The sequence below is a fragment of the Pongo pygmaeus genome, chromosome 7 (genome assembly GCF_028885625.2).
Source record: "Pongo pygmaeus isolate AG05252 chromosome 7, NHGRI_mPonPyg2-v2.0_pri, whole genome shotgun sequence".
Classification (NCBI taxonomy): domain Eukaryota; kingdom Metazoa; phylum Chordata; class Mammalia; order Primates; family Hominidae; genus Pongo; species Pongo pygmaeus.
Window position 1 is genome coordinate 26623209 of NC_072380.2, and position 15908 is coordinate 26639116.

The 15908-nt window shown below is 49.1% G+C and overlaps 2 protein-coding genes across 2 annotated transcripts in view; one reads left to right on the plus strand and one right to left on the minus strand.

Moving 5' to 3' along the window:
* Window positions 1-3973: 3973 nt before the first annotated feature.
* On the minus strand, window positions 3974-13211 carry PNMA2 (PNMA family member 2). The gene is made up of 3 exons (XM_054498545.2): window positions 13067-13211; window positions 8797-8926; window positions 3974-8493 (listed from the first exon to the last, which is right to left on the minus strand). The coding sequence occupies exon 3, from the start codon at window positions 8003-8005 to the stop codon at window positions 6911-6913; it is 1095 nt and encodes a 364-aa protein (XP_054354520.2). The 5' UTR covers window positions 8006-8493; window positions 8797-8926; window positions 13067-13211; the 3' UTR covers window positions 3974-6910.
* A 59-nt stretch (window positions 13212-13270) lies between these two features.
* The window catches only part of DPYSL2 (dihydropyrimidinase like 2), a 140054-nt gene continuing 137416 nt past the window's right edge, over window positions 13271-15908 (plus strand). The window contains exon 1 of the mRNA XM_054498542.2: window positions 13271-13930. Within this exon, the coding sequence (XP_054354517.1) occupies window positions 13577-13930 (354 nt within the window). The 5' untranslated portion in view covers window positions 13271-13576. The remainder of the gene's footprint in view (window positions 13931-15908) is intronic.

Here is a 15908-nt window from a genome sequence, read left to right on the forward strand (position 1 = left end):
AGTGTTGGGATTACAGGTGTGAGCCACCATGCCAGGACCTAAGTTTTAATTTCTGTTGCTTGATCTTTTGTTTCTGATGTAGGGTGGAAATGCCCACAGTGAGTGTTGGGGGAAGGTGTTAGGTATGATCTCCTCTGCCTCTCTTCTTATTCCTTCATCCATATTAATTACCATCCTGCCCCGGGCCTGAGTGCTGTAATCACATCCTAAGTAGATGCCCAGTTTGGGTATAACCTACCGATTCCTGGAAAATACTATATCCCCACCGTGGTAATAGAGGAAGTAGATGTGCCCAGCCTTACCTCTGCACTACAATTTTGATTGAGTCTTAAGTTGAACCAAAATATATTCTGGTTACGGGAGGAATACATTTCAGACCATGCCATCACGAATTCTGAAGCATCAGAGAACTTGTGGGCAAGCCTGGTCAAGGAGGAATAGCTCCTAAGTGGTTCAGCTACTGATAAACTTAGTGGTCCCAGTAGAAAAAATATGACCTAGGGATTCCAGGGGGCTGCCAAGCAGCCCCTCTAGTAATTTACAAAAGCCCATACAAGGTCTTGGGAATAGTCTGTGAGACTTATACAGCTTTCTTTCTCATCCCACATTGCCACTTGTAGGCCAAACTCAGACCAGTGACAGGGCTTGTGAATCTTAAGACTTACTACCTTAGCTTTAGACCCATAAATCACCTTGAACTTGGAAATGGCCTTGTCCATTCTGGATTGACAGATGTTATTCCTAAGATGGCAGCACACCTAGCTCTAGACATTTACAGTTACCTTAGGCTCATACAGAAGATTTTTATTCTGAACATAAAAATGTCCACTGACCAGTACTTGGAATAGTGAGCAGGGTCGAAAAGCTCCACAAATGTGATCACAGGCTGACACCTTTGTATCGGATGTTGCCAGGCAGTGCAATGCCACTGCTGGTCAGCAGAACCCAGCCTCCCGTACTCACCAGCCTGGTTTCCATTGACTTGCTTATGCTCACTTACAATATAAAGTTTACTTTCGTGACAACTGCTTGTTAGTTCCAGAAAGCTTTTATTTTAGTTAATTGTGTTCATTGAGAAAACTGTTTTGCCCAGAAGCCAGGAAAGGCCTTCAATGGGACTTTCAGGCAGGGAGCATCCGGTGGGATGGGATGGGGACCCCTTCCTGCTGTGGGACTACCCACAGTGGCGCCCAGCCCCAGCACCCTGCACAGTCTGGTAACTCTTCCCCTTTGGTAAATTTTCCCTTCAAGTGGGAGGAGGGCAGGTTGGGAAAAAGCCTCAGCTGCTGCTTCTGCTGCTTAAAGCAGTCCAGACGATTAATGGGCAGCTCCAGCTGCTATCCTGAAAGTGAGACTGAAATCTTACACCTTTTTTCCTTATGATAAAATTGATTTTGGCATACACTTTTGGAGTTGCTGTAATTTTCAGGAAAGTGCCTGTCTGGAAGGTCAAGGAGCATTTGGATACAGCAAAGGAGTTGTGTCACACAGGTTAGGACCAGGACAGCTCCAGGACCTGGTACATGGGAAGGCTTTCTTTCCCTTCTCTCCCCTCCCCTCCCCTCCCCTCCTTTCCTTTCCCTTCCCTTTACTCTCCTTTCCTCTCCTTTCCCTTCCCTTTACTCTCCTTTCCTCTCCTTTTTTTTTCTTCCTCCCTCCCTCCCTCCCTCCCCCTCTCTCTCTCTCTTTCTTTCTTTCTTTCCTTTTTTTCTTTTTGAGACAAGATCTCACTCTGTCACCCAGGCTGGAGTCCAGTGGTGTGATCATGGCTCACTGCAGCCTTGACCTCCTGGGCTCAAGTGATCATCCTGCTTCAGTCTCCTGAGTAGCTGGGACCACAGGCGTGCACCACCATGCATGACTAATTTATTTTAAATTTTTTTTGTAGAGACAGGGTCTTGCTATGTTACCAAGGCTGGTCTTAAACTCCTGGCTCAAGCGATCCCCCTGCCTCAGCCTCCCAAACTGCTGAGACTACAGGCGTGAGCCAACCACACCCAGTCTGGAAAGGCTAGCTTCCGAGAAGCCTACTTATGGGCACCATCTTTCTCTCCAGAAGAGCATCTCCATGAGTATAAGTCTTCTCTGGGCAAACTCAAGGAATTCCTGGCCCACCCTAACAGAGAGCGGGTAAGTGAGATGTCTGCCCTGATCCTGGGCCTTCAGACCATTCAAAGATTCAGCTGGTGGCTAACATAAAACAAGCCTGCAGCACGTTCGACAACACTTGTCTCAGATCTTCTTACCTAGCTTCTGCATTTCATTTCAGGCTCCACTCCTTCAAAACGCTAGCTTCCAACCCTCTTTGCTATTTCAGTCTTGTAGGACTTCCTTGGACATGTCTCATGGTCATTGTATTTTTCTTCCTAGTCTTTGTTGCTTTAGGTAACACCAGGCCACATTCAGTCCTAAAGGGACCCCTCTGCCTTGACTTGTTTTGTCATTGCTTTGTCATTGCCATCATCCAGGCCTGTCAGGGACACTCCACAGCAGGTGGTGGGACAGAGTGGGTGACCTTATGCCAGGAAGGAACAAATGTATTTGCAATGACAATGAGCTAGGAGGAATGCTACCACCACCTTCCAGCCTCTCCTGAGCTGGCGGAGACTGAGCCGCTTCCCCTCCAGGGGCTGCACAGGCCACAGAGCACTGGGAGGAGGACCAGAGTTCAGTGCAGGAAGATGGTGACAAGGTATTCAGTAAGGACTCTGATGTTCAGGCTGGTTTGTATAGATACCATGGAATGTCCAGAAGGTAAGTTGGAAGCATGGCACAGCGGGCAGGGAAAGGAGAGCAAAGCCAAGAGCTGCTGAGCGAAGTCTTGCATTTAGGATGGGCAGCAGAACCCAAGAGGAGGGGTGGCCTGGTGGGCATGGTTGGTGCAGGTGCATGGCAGGTGACACCAAAGGCCTAAAGAGGCAGGAGGCTGATGGCCTCAGTCTTCACCAGACAGCACTGGTGGAAAGTTATCCTCAGCAGTGATTCGAGAATCTTGGAGCCTGTATTTGAGCGTCAGGACTGGAGAAGTATGAAGTATAGGATGAGACCACCCCTTGGAGAGTTTGCTTGGGTGAGTGGGAGATGGAGTTGGGCCCCCTTGGGACATTCCTCTTTAATGGGCTGGTCTGCAGGATGTATGGCCCAGTGAAAGATACTCCCCCATTGCACTTTAGAAAAAAGAAGGAGGAGCAATTTCAAGAAGGCCAAAGGCAAGAGGAATTTTCCCCCATATACCTCCATAGAATAAAAGGTGACTTCAGGCTGGGCACAGTGGCTCATGCCTGTAATCCCAGCACTTTGGGAGGCCAACACAGGTGGATTACCTGAGGCCAGGAGTTTGAGCCCAGCCTGATCAACATAGTGAAGCCCTGTCTCTACTAAAAATACAAAAACTTAGCTGGAACATGGTGGTGCACCCCTGTAATCCCAGCTACTTGGGAAGCTGAGGCATGAGAATCCCTTGAAGCCAGTAGGCAGAGTTTGCAGTGAGCCGAGGTTGCGCCACTATACTCCAGCCTGGGTGACACCTTGGCTCAAAAAAAAAAAAAAAAAAAAAAAAAAAGAAGAAGAAGAAGAAAAAGGGTGACTTCAGCCCAGAAAAGCAATATTCTACCTTCAGGGTCATTCACCCTTGGCAGAATAGAGCCTGGGAATTTATCTGTACAGTTACTTTCCTAAGCAAATGAGCTGGGGGGTCTCTGAGGCAACTGACCTCCATCTGTTGTTTCTGTATATTTTAAAAGAGAAATCGATGATGGGCGGACCGAGCTCTCCCTTGTTCCCGGAGACATAGTTCAAGTATTCTTGTTGAAGCATTTTTTTGCTTTCAGGTTTTCTTGCCTAGAGGATTCTAAGACCTTTTGGCTTTAGCTTGATTTTCTCAACTTATCTCTCAAAATTTTTCAGTAACAAAGCTCCTTCTTCAAGCAGTAGTTTATAGAGGCCATGATATAGGAATCAGAAAAACTCAGGATTTTATTAGCATATATTTATTTTATAACTTCACATTTATAACATTTTACTTTGTATACTGTCAATAAATGACAATGAAACCATTTTTATAAATACAAAAACACATGAAATTAGGGTGTCATGGTAACCACTGCATCACTTTGGTGGAACAGTATTAAAAATATAATTTAGAAAGATAAATGATCACAAGTGATACCTTTTAAAAAATGCTTTTCTTACAATTTCAGGATATTCTTCAGTTAAACGTCGAACCACAATCAGAAAAAATAAGTAATTATTTAAAAGTCAAACCTCTAACAATTGTCAACAACTGCTGGAAGAGTCATCACAAATATAAAAAACAACAAGCACTCAAATTTACAATAAGAGCTGAAACGGTTTCTAACACCAGGGTAGACTGGAAGTCAACTGGAAACATATTAACTTGTTACCACACAACTGTCAGAACAATAAAGAAAGCATGCATTGAGCAGACAGGAACATCGTGAAAATCCTAAGAGCTTCAATGTATTGAGGGCTTTCTGTGTTCCAGATGTCATGCAACATGCTTAAAAAGCATTAAGTCATTTGTTCATAACAACCGTGTACTCTCATCTTCTTATTTTTCAGATGTGGAAACTGATGTCTAGAGAAGCTAAGCAATTTGCTTACAGTAGGCACAAATCTACCACAAGACTACACATCAACTGTGTTGGAGCTTTGCCTAGCACATATAACTAAATGGTGCTCATCTGCACTGCACTCACACACTTAGGTGATACACAGGTCTGATCTAAATACACAGGTCTGATCTAAAGAACCATGTGGTGCTACCGCTTTTAAAATCTATGAACAATTAAAAGAAGTTCGAATACGTACGCAGATACCATAAAGGAAACTTTGCTCTAAGGTCTGCCCAAAATGAGCCAATCTGGAAATAAAAGTAAACCTGGTGGTGAATGCTGATGTGTTAAAATTTGGTTATCAGCCCATTTGAATCTAGCTGCTATTTACTAGAGATTTAAAGAGTTTAGCCCGGGCACGGTGGCTCACACCTGTAATCCCAGCACTTTGGGAGGCTGAGGTGAGTGGATCACTTGAGGTCAGGAGTTCGAGACCAGCCTGGCTAACATGGTAAAACCCCGTTTCTACTAAAAATACAAAAATTAGCTGGGCGTGGTGGTGGGTGCCTGTAATCCCAGCTACTCGGGAGGCTGAGGCACGAGAATCACTTGAACCTGGGAGGTGGAGGTTGCAGTGAGCTGAGATTGCGCCACTGCACTCCAGCCTGGGCGATAGAGCAAGACTCAGTCTCAAAATAATAATAATAATAATTTTAAAAAATAAAGAGTTTAAAATACATTTTGGAGATGGAACTGCTAGAAAATCTCTGCAGAACTGCAGAGCACAATTTGAAAGTCATCATGATGGTAGAGGATGGACTAGTGGGAGTGAGAAAGTTCTGGGCTTCTGTCTAGGCTCCATCATTTCTTAGCATTTTGGTGTTGAGGAGCCCACTTAACCCATCTGAGCTTCAGTTTCTTTCTCTTTATAAAGAGCAAAATTATACCACAACAGGGTGGCTGTATACATTCAATGAGATATACATGAAACACTTTGCACATAGTAGGCCCTCAATAAATGTGAGTTCCTTTTTTCTCCTCTTTGTCCTTTGTTGCCACTAAAAACCTTCTCTAAGCAAACCAGCCTGCTCACTAAATCCAAACCTGCCCTAAACACCCCTGCTCTCGAGCATGCTGTCCCCTCATGTCCCCCTTTCTTTGGGGACACCTCTCAGGCTGTGGACCTCTGGAAAGCAAAGCTTAGGTTGAGTCATCTGTGTCTTCAGGGCCTGACACAGCACCTAGTTCTGGGACCATCTATCTGACACCTAGCAGAAAAGCAGGAAGAACACTTCCCAGGTTAAAACAACAACAACAACAACAACAACAAAAATCTGCAGGCAGAGATGGTCCTATTCACTGGGTGATGGCACTTTTACTGGGGTGATGAACTTATTTACACGAAGGGTTAGTTAGCCTTTTACCTGTCTAGATCATCTCCTCATCTAGACTGGAAACTCTCTGAGGGCAGGGCCCATTTTGTAGGTTTATAACTGCTCAACTGCAGGTTATAGCTGTAGTCTTGTAACTCCCTGTGCAGTGTCTCACAAAGCCAGGCACTCAGAGAGAATTTGCTGATTTGAGAAAGGAAAACACCTGACAAGTCAAACAGCTTTATTTTTGAAACATTACAAAAGGTATTTTTTTTTTTTGACTGCTAATTCTTTCTTCTATGGTATGGGCCAATTCTGGTCTATTTGGGATTATTTAAAGAAAATTGGAAGTACAAGTGTTTCAGATTCCTTCAGGCTTACTATCTAACATTTGGAGTTTAATCTTTTGTTCATTAATAATCTACATAGGGTCTAAGAAACTCCTAGATATTTTTTTCTTAAAAAGAAAAATCAAGGGCCAGGCATGGTTGTTCATGCCTGTAATCCCAGCACTTTGGGAGGCCAAGTTGGGCACATCATTTGAGCCTAGGAGTTCCAGACCAGCCTGAGCAACACAGCAAAACCCTGTCTCTACCAAAAATACAAAAGAATAGCTAGGCATGGTGGTGCAGGTCTGCAGTCCCAGGAACTTGGGAGGCTAAGGTGTGAGGATCACCTGAGCCTGAGCCTGGGAAGTCAAGGCTGCAGTGAGCCGAGATTTTTGCACCACTGCACTCCAGCCTGGGTGATGAGAGTGAGACCCAAGAAATAAAGAAGAAAGAGAAAAAGAAAAAAGGAAGGAAGGAAGGACAGGAGAGGAGAGGAGAGAAGGAGGGAGGGAGGGAAGGAAGGAAGGAAGGTCAATAATTGGCTTTCATGCTTTGATTTCAGTCCCATACATTAAAGAAAAAATTTTTTAAAGGTCTTAGCCCACTGGCTGTGGGTCCTGCCCCCAGGTGGTTTTCAGTCGTCTCCCTCATGATTCCAGCGGCCATAGCCATCTCCTTCCTCTGGCTCTTCGATACTCTCATTCTCAAAGGAGGCCTCTTCCTCCTCTTCTTCCCGTATTACCTTCATTAGCTCAAGGAAGCTGGGGGGCGGGCCCTGATCCTTCAGCTCCCTAAGCCGGCACCACAGCATCTGGTTAAGAGTGGCCCCAGCCATGACCTGCTCCAGGCGGACCTGGTCCGCGATACGCCGAGGGATGGCGCGTTTCTCCACCGCTCTCCGGAGCAGGGTTTCTAACCGTAACACATAGGCTGAGACCTTCTCTCCTTCCTCCTGATAGGTCTTCAGATACCTCACCTGGGCTGCCCTGCGGCTCTCTAGGCTCCCAAACACTTGCTTAAAGGCCTCCAAACACTCTTCTACACTGATGGACGGGTTGTCTGCCTGCACTATGTGCATGAGGTCCAGGGCAGGGCCCCGCAGGCTTTCCGCCAGCCACCTTTTCTTTTCTGCCTCTGTTACTGGCCACTCTTTGACTATCTCGGTGGCCTGTTCCAACCAGACCTCAAAGGGCTCTTCCTCTGGGGCTGGGACAGCACTCCCCGAGAATACTCGCAGTTTCCGGTATCTCATGGGTAGCAGGGGCTGAGGCGCGTGTGCCATTGCCTGTCCCAACAAATGGGCCAGTAATTCTGGTGAGATGCAGGGCACTGTGGCTGAAGACACACCCTCGTGCCCCAGGGCTCGAAACATACCCGAGACCGTCTGCCCCTCTTTTTCTAGAAAGAGGTTCAATCTTTCAAGAAACTCAGTGTCCTGATTAGGGGTCTTAAAGATCACCTTCCAGACACCCCCCTTTCCCTGGACTTCACTGGGAATGGCCGAGACATCAGTATCTTCCAGAAGCTCTAGTAAAACAGCATTGGCATTCTCCTGCTTCCGGAATATCTTGCCAAGCAGTCTATACCTGCCCAGAGACTTTAAAGTCTCCTGAAGGACCTCCTGAATCTCAGCCTCCTCATAGTCCGCCGGTATCCCCGTAACCATCAGTGACTTCTGCTCATCCACACTCATTATCCTGCACCAGTCCTCTAACAGTGCCAGCGCCATTGTCCTAAGAATTGACCCACTCTGACTCTACAGGCACCAATTTGTTAGTGGTGCAGCTATGCACTGACTTAATATTGAAAATATCCTGGATGAGCTTCTAACCTTAGAACCCACCAATGAATGGGTCCCAGACTAGGACACTCAAAGACAGTCACAAAGTTTTCTGGACAAATGACCCTGGCCTACTCAGTGGCAAGAACTCAGGACTTCTTGTCTTTAGGCCTGACCCAGGTGGGCAGGTCGTATCTCAGTTCTAACCACACCTCTGCCTGCAGCTCTGAAGTCCGGTTGCCAATGATTTTCTCAAAGATGCTGGCAGCCACGTGGCGCTGACCCTTCTCTGATAGTTGAGGCACCTGGGACAGCTGCTTTCTCCACAGCCTCCTGGTCTCAGATGTTTCGTCTCTCTCCAGTTGATGGGAAAATGCCTTCCACTCTGGCACCCAGAACTCTTGAAGAAAAGCCTCCCAGCAGGGCGGCTTGGACCCCTGGTGAAACAATGTTCAGTTTTACTATACAGCACTCTCTTTCCCTGGAAGCATCCACACTCTAGTCTGGAATGGAACTGGGGGCAGATGGTGGTTCTACTTTACACTGTGCTTGCATTTGTCCCACTCTGTCAGACCCCTTCTTTGCTCACTGTGACTTTTTTTCTCTTGAGGACTCCAATGAAATCTGGTGTTCCCACCATATGCTCATCAGACCTGTTGATTAATGTCTGAGCCCCATTTAAGGACAGGATTCAAGGTCTTTGCCATTGAAAGATGAAATCAGGAGATGTGGCTAAATACCTGTTGATGTGTTCTCGAGTGTTCCGCGAGAGGTGAGGAGCTTATTTATTCACCTTTTAGCACGGGAAGACGTCACCCACCTCCACACAGTGGTGTGTCTGGCTCTTAGCTCCAGCCAAGCCAAGCTGCCCTGTTACACATAAACAATAAGAACAGGTATTTATGCTTCATTAATATTCAGTAGGAAGACCGTTAATGCACTTATTCAAAAATATGATAATCCTTCACAATACTACTCAATATTAAGTTGCTTTACCTCTTTGATTAACAAAACTAATGAGGAATCACTCAAACGTTTAAAAATAGTTTAATCTAGGTATAACAATTCAGGGAAAAAAATCTCAGGGCCGACTAAGTTAAATTGGGTATTATGAATTAATTCTCTTTTGTTGTGTCTGGAAGGCTTTGCAAACACACATTTGGGCTTTGCTTTTGCTATGAATGGTAAGTGAAATAGTTTGAAGGTTTGTCCCCTCCAAATCTCATGCTGAAATGTGATCCCCAGTGTTGGAGGTGGGGCCTGGTGGGATGTGTTTGGGTCATGAGAGTGGATCCCTTATGAATGGCTTGGTGCCATTCTTGGGGTAATGAGTGGGTTCTTGTTCTATTAGCTTCCTCAAGATCTGATTGTTAAAAACAGACTACCACCTCCCTCCCCTCACTCTTGCTCCCTTTCTTGCCACATCTGCTCCCTCTTTGCTTTCTGCTATGACTGGAAGCTTCCTGAGGGGTCACCAGATACAGATGTCAGCACCATACTTCTTGTACAGCCTGCAGAACTGTGACCCAAATAAACCTCTTTTCTTTATAAATTATCCAGCCTCAGGTATTCCTTTATAGCAACACAAAATAGACTAAGACAATAAGTTACTAACACAACACTCTCCAGGCATTTGTTTCTGTTTCTGTTTTTTGAGACAGGGTCTCACTCTGTTGCCGAGGCTGGAATGCAGTGGTGTAAACACGGCTCACTGTAGCCTTGATCTCTCCTGGGCTCAAGCAATCCTCCCACCTCGACCTCCTGAGTACCTGGGACCACAGGCACATGCCACCATGCCTGGCTAGTTTTTTAATTTTGTGTAGAGATGGAGTCTCCTTACGTTGTTCAGCCTGGTCTCAAACTCCTGGGCTCAAGCAATCCTCCCACCACAGCCTCTCGCAGTGCTGAATTACACACTTGAACCACCACACCCAGCCTTTCCTAACATTTGAACTTTAACCCATCATTTGAGAAAAAAGAAAAAAGGAGGAAGCACACCTATCAAGGATTTTGTTCTGGAGAACCTGTGAGGATTAGAGAACATAAAAAAGTTAGAGTTGGCCAGGCGTGGTGACTCATGTCTGTAATCCCAGCACTTTGGGAAGCTGAGGCGGGTAGATCACCTGAGGTCAGGAGTTTGAAACCAGCCTGGCCAACATGGCCAAACCCCGTCTCTACCAAAAATACAAAAATTAGCTGGGTGTGGTGGCAAGTGCCTGTAATCCCAGCTACTTGGGAGGCTGAGGCAGGAGAATTGCTTGAACCTGGGAGGCAGAAGTTGCAATGAGCCGAGATTGCACAACTGCACTCTAACCTGAGTAACAGAGCAAGACTCTGTCTCAAAAAAAAAAAAAAAAAAAAAAAAAAAAAAAGTTAGAGTTCCTGATACCTCCCAGTTATTGCTGTGGAGTGTGTGTTAAGGGGCTACAACCATTTCCCCCTTGGCCTAAACATCTTCATCAATTCGAATGGGGGCCATACACCACAGTGCTGTCCTGTAAATCTATCAGCAGTGCTCCTGCTGTGGGCACATCTCCTGAGTCTTCTGGGAGGTGCTGAAGGCACCAGGGGTGCCAGAGAGCCAGGAGGGCAAAATGCTGCTTCACCCCCGTGCCCAGGAACCCCAGAGACCTGAGACTGCTGACTTCTCCATGCCTGACTTTTCCTTTCTAAAATGTGGGGACTGTGGGGGAGGGCCAGGTGCAGTGGCTTACACCTGTAAACCCAGCACTTTGGGAGGCCAAGGCGGGAGGATCACTTGAGCCCAGGAGTTTGAGACCAGCAACACAGTGCGACTCTGTCTCTACAAAAAGGAAAAATTAAAAAATTAGCTGGGTGTGTGGCACTCGCCTGTAGTCCCAACTACTTGGGAGGCTGAGGAGGGAGGACTGCTTGAGCAGAGTGGGTCAAGGCTGCAGTGAGCTGCGTTTGCACCATTGCATTCCAGCCTGGGTGATAGTGTGAGACTCTGTCTGAAAACAAAAATAAAAATAAAAAAACAGCTGGGGGCAACCTTCCTCCCCACTGGGATATTTAGAGAAAACAGGGAATGTGAAAAGATACTGCCTGGGAAAAAGCATCTCTACGGTCTACAGAATGACTGCTATGCTGAAGTTAGGCTGTCTTCAGATGACTCTTCCTCCCAATGTCACCTGCAGTGTGACCTTCAAATAAAAACATGGCAAGAAACATCCTTGATATACAATAGGGCCACGGATGGAAATATCTGGACACGGTAGAAATAGAAGAACCTTGTATTTTCTCACATAAAGGGGGTCACAGGACAAGCTGGAAAAGAAGCCAGACTTTGAGGTGGAAGACCCTCCCTGGAATTGTTGGATCATTTAACTAAATACCCAACCTTGGCTATGCACCTCAAGCTCTCTAAATCTGTTTCCTAACCTGGAAAGCAGTGCCGATAAGGCACGCATCTCACAGTGGGGCTGTGAGTAGGAAATGATGTAATTCAGTTGGAAGCGCTTTTTTCAAATGCTTTATTCAAATGCAAAGCACATCTGGCGCTAAGTCCAAAATGCCCCCTCCTGTTCTCTCAGCCCCTCCACTGCTATATTCTTCTTCCCCAGTCTGTTTCTCATCCGGAGACGCCTTTCCACCGATCAAGGTGGGCTGATCTTCAAATTGCGACTGGTTGTCCACCAGATGTAACTATATTCACCAAACTATCTCTCACAATTGGACTGTGGGGGTGGTTGGTAACCGCATTTAATCCTGGGCTGACAATGGGACTGGATCCCTGGTTACATGGCCCTACGCGGTGGCCCTGCGGTAAACGGCCTCTCAGCCCAAACCCACCCTGGTTACTGAGCATGCCCAGAACTCCCTCCCGGGCAACCAAAGGAGGGGCACCATTTCTGCAGGATTTTGCCACTGTGGAAAGAGAGGCGGAGCTGTCATCGCGCAGAGGCAGGGACTGATAAGCGGAAAGGACGTGGGGATGGGAAAAAGCAATGAAGGACCAGCATTGACCATGTTAGGCACACAAATCTAATTGCCCCCTGGTTAGTTATCAACCTGGTGGCCGTGGCTCAGCTACCGCACACACACACCAAGTTCCTACACACCTTTCCCCTGCTTGGCCCCACACAATTCATGACACTCACAGCCCACATCCTACCTCCTACTCCGCACCAGATGCGCACCCGCACTTACTCCCCAAACACGTGGCATCTGGTAACCCGGGAAACACCGCGGCTGTGGCGCAGTGCGCAACAGGGGCGGGGGAACCAGGCGGGGCTCTGGGGCGCGGGGAAAAGCTGGAGATTTGGGGAGGGGGTTTCAATTTGTTTGTTTGTTTTTGTTTTTGTTTTTGTTTTTTTGGTGAGGGAAGCAGAATAAACCAAATCGCGACACGTTCCTGCGCCCTTCTTGGAGCAGTGGCGCAGACACGGTCCATGGCGCCTTGCGCAATAGAGCCGGTCTGCACCCCCTCTTTAAGTCGTGGCACTGGGCTGGAATTCCTGACTGCACTCTTTGCTACACCCCCATAGACCGCAGACCTGCGTCTCTCTATATATTCCTCTCCCATCTGCTACGCCCCTCTGCATTTCTTCCCGCCATGTTTTGTGCCCCCCCACTCCCCCGTCACCCCAACCACACCAAAGTGGATGCACGAAGCGGGAACCTTCTCGTTTCAGTCTCTGCTCCCTGCAGCCTGCCAAGACGAGTGGACAAACTGAAGCTTGGGTGTCCAGCGTCTTGGCTGCCCCCCTCCTGTCCACCCTGCCTGTGCTATCCTTGTCCATCTTCAGTGCCATCCCCCTTCCCACACCCTGGGTAGCGTGGCGCCCGGCTTGTCCCCTTTTCCCATCCATCAGCTCACACCCAGGGTAACGGAGAGGAACCCCTATCCACAGTGCGCCCTCGCCCCCCGCCCACCTCCGCCATGCGGCGGGGCAGAGGCGCCTGGGCCAGGCAGGTGGAGGAGAAGGGCACTGGGGCCGGGGGCTGCGTCCTCGGGTCCTCACTCCGCGTGCCCTACCCGATACTTACCCAGGCGCGGAGAGCGGTCAGCGGGCCCTCCGCTCCGCATCCATTAGCTGGTGGTCTGGCCGCTTCACTTCCGGAGCGCGGGGCTAGGGGCGGTGCCGCCCTCCCCTCTCTCTCTCCTTCCCTCCCCTCCAGCCCTCCCCTGCCCTCCCCTCCCCTCCCCGGCGCCGCGCCCCGCCCGCGCCTCCCTCCTCCCCGCGCTGCCGGGAACTGGCAGCCTCTCGGCTCCCGCAGTCGCAGCGGACGCCCTCCCAGATCCAACTTTGCCGCTTCCCCGAGCTCGCGCTGTAGCCGCGGGGGGCGTGGGCAGGGAGGGGAGAAGCGGGGTCAGGGGGAGGGACCGGGAGGGTGGGTCGCCGGCTCGCCAGCCCTCCTTCCTTTCTGTGCACCTTGCGGTGGGCGGCGAACGGCAGCCGCGGCAGCAGCTAGGGGGCTTGTGCACACAGCGAGGGAGACTTAGGGACTGGCAGACGGACGGACGGACGGCGAGGACCCTAACCGAGCCCCCGAGCCATGGCCGAGAGAAAGCAATCCGGGAAGGCGGCAGAGGACGAAGAGGTCCCTGCCTTTTTTAAAAACCTGGGCTCCGGCAGCCCCAAGCCCCGGCAGAAATTCTGTGGCATGTTCTGCCCGGTGGAAGGGTCCTCGGAGAACAAGACCATCGACTTCGACTCGCTGTCGGTGGGCCGGGGCTCGGGGCAGGTGGTGGCTCAGCAGCGGGACGTCGCCCACTTGGGCCCGGACCCGCAGCCGCCGTACTCGCGGCAGGGCCGGCGAGCCGGCGGGGAGCCATCTGTTGAATCGGGCCGGAAGGTGGAGATCCGGAGAGCCTCGGGCAAAGAAGCCCTGCAGAACATCAACGACCAGGTCGGTGTGGGGGTGGGGGGTGGAGACGGAGGACGGGGCGCAGGGATCGCCCCTCCCTCGCCCCTGAGCCCGGCGCGCCCACCTTCATGCCCCGCCCTGGACCTCGCCTCCCGCATCTGCACGCGCACCCCGCCCTACCCGCCCCTTCTCCGCGCAGGGTGCGGCGAGGCTCGGGCTGGGCGGTGGGCGGCCGTGCGCCCACAAAGGCTGCCCGCGTCTCCTTGAGCTTGAGAAGTGGGGGGTGGGCATAGGGAATGGGCTGCTCCCCTGCTGGGGCGGGCGGTGGTCGTCTGGGAGGGTGTTGGCCGCGGTTCCATTCTTCTGAAACCCTCCGGGGCGGCTTCCGATTGCAGCTGCGGCTGGGTGCCCCACCCTTTTTTTGAGGCGGCTCAGAGCGTGCGGTGGAGGCTTTGCGTGAAGGCCCGCGGCTCCCCGGTGGTCGGGAGGGGCGGGGGTTCCGACGGCCGCTCCCTGCAGCCTCCGCCGGCGCCTTCTGCGCTCACGTCCCGAGCTCCGAGGCTAGGACCATGGTCAGCGCCCCCGGACCCCATTCCGAGCACCGCACCGCCCTTGACTCCTGCTCGCAGCGTGAGAAGAGCCAGGGAGGCCTTGGAGTCGCCCGAGGAAACCGAGACGCTCCTAAATAGCCTATGTGGGGAACAAAGTTCCAATAAGTGTCTCAGCCAGGGCTTCACAGAGCGCTCCCCAAACCGCTATGTGGGAGGTGCTTTAGGAAGCGGGGAAGTAAGTGGATTATGTTCAAAGGGTCAAAAAGACAAGAAAAGGGGGAAAACCCCTCGCATTCGAAATAGACTGTCGAAGAAGACTAAACCCCCTCTTATTGTGTTAATGGGGGAAACAAAGGCCAATTTGGTCACGCTTGATTTTAGAAAATGTTTGTCACTTTCTGACAAATATGAACAGTGAGCATTTTCAGCGCAGTAATAATCTCACACCCCAATTCTTTCTTTATCTGAGTGATCCTTACACTAGTGTAATTCTTTTCCACAGCCTTAATTTCTTAACTGAGAATTTACAATGCAAAGTGTTTTAGCACGTTTTCTGTTTCTCTCCCATGCCTGCTGGTAAAAATGAGAAGTCAATCAATGAATGATTATTGATTGAATACCTATTGTGCGCGTTGCCTTGTAGGGCAGGGGGAAGGTTAGTTATACAAAGTGCAAGAGGTTTCTTCTTCTCAGAGGGCTTCCAGAGTAGTTGGGAGTGGTCTATACATATTCAGCGAGGGATTCCACAAGCATTTACATTTGTGTACTTACAGTGACAGCCTTTGAGAACAATTCAGAATTGGTGATGATGGTTGGGGCATGATTTGACTGTTTGCTGATGTGACATAGAATTTTGCAGCTTTTGACTTTTGTAGGGTCAAGTCTAGGAAAAATAAGCCATTTGCTGTCATTTGTAAAAGGTGACACAACTGGTAATTTATATCCACCCCCAGCCCTGCCCTCTAATTTATTCATATAAGGGAGTGTCTCATATCCATATTTCACTACGTGTCAACCAGAAGAACCTAAATCCAAAAAACTTGCTTTGTTCCAAGTGATCAGACAAGTAAAAGTTTCTAATAATGTAACTTATACTGAAAGCTGAGTGAGTGTGTGTGAAACACTTCCCTATGTGAATACATTGAGTGAGGGCCAAAATCATATAGCATCATGGTTGAGTGAGTAGCCTCATGCATGGCGAGTTGTGCTGGTGATTCTGATGTCCTAGAGGAAGCAGAAAAACAACTGGAGAATAAAGAAGAAATCATGTAAAAAATGGCAAATCAGAGGATGGGGTTGAAAGTGGCCACCCCTATCATGAATTAGAACTCAAGTTTGAAAGGCATAGTTTCATCGGGTTGAATAACACTTCTTTTTTCTTGGCCATTTGGAAGCTTAGATGTTTGAAATTGTAAATTGTAAAACTAAGGCACACAGAGGGGGAGATTTGAAGAGAAAATACTCAAACA

Coding starts and splice junctions, on each gene's coding strand:
- PNMA2 (XM_054498545.2), bottom strand. CDS start 8,005: ATGGCGCTGGCACTGTTAGAGGACTGGTGCAGGATAATGAGTGTGGAT.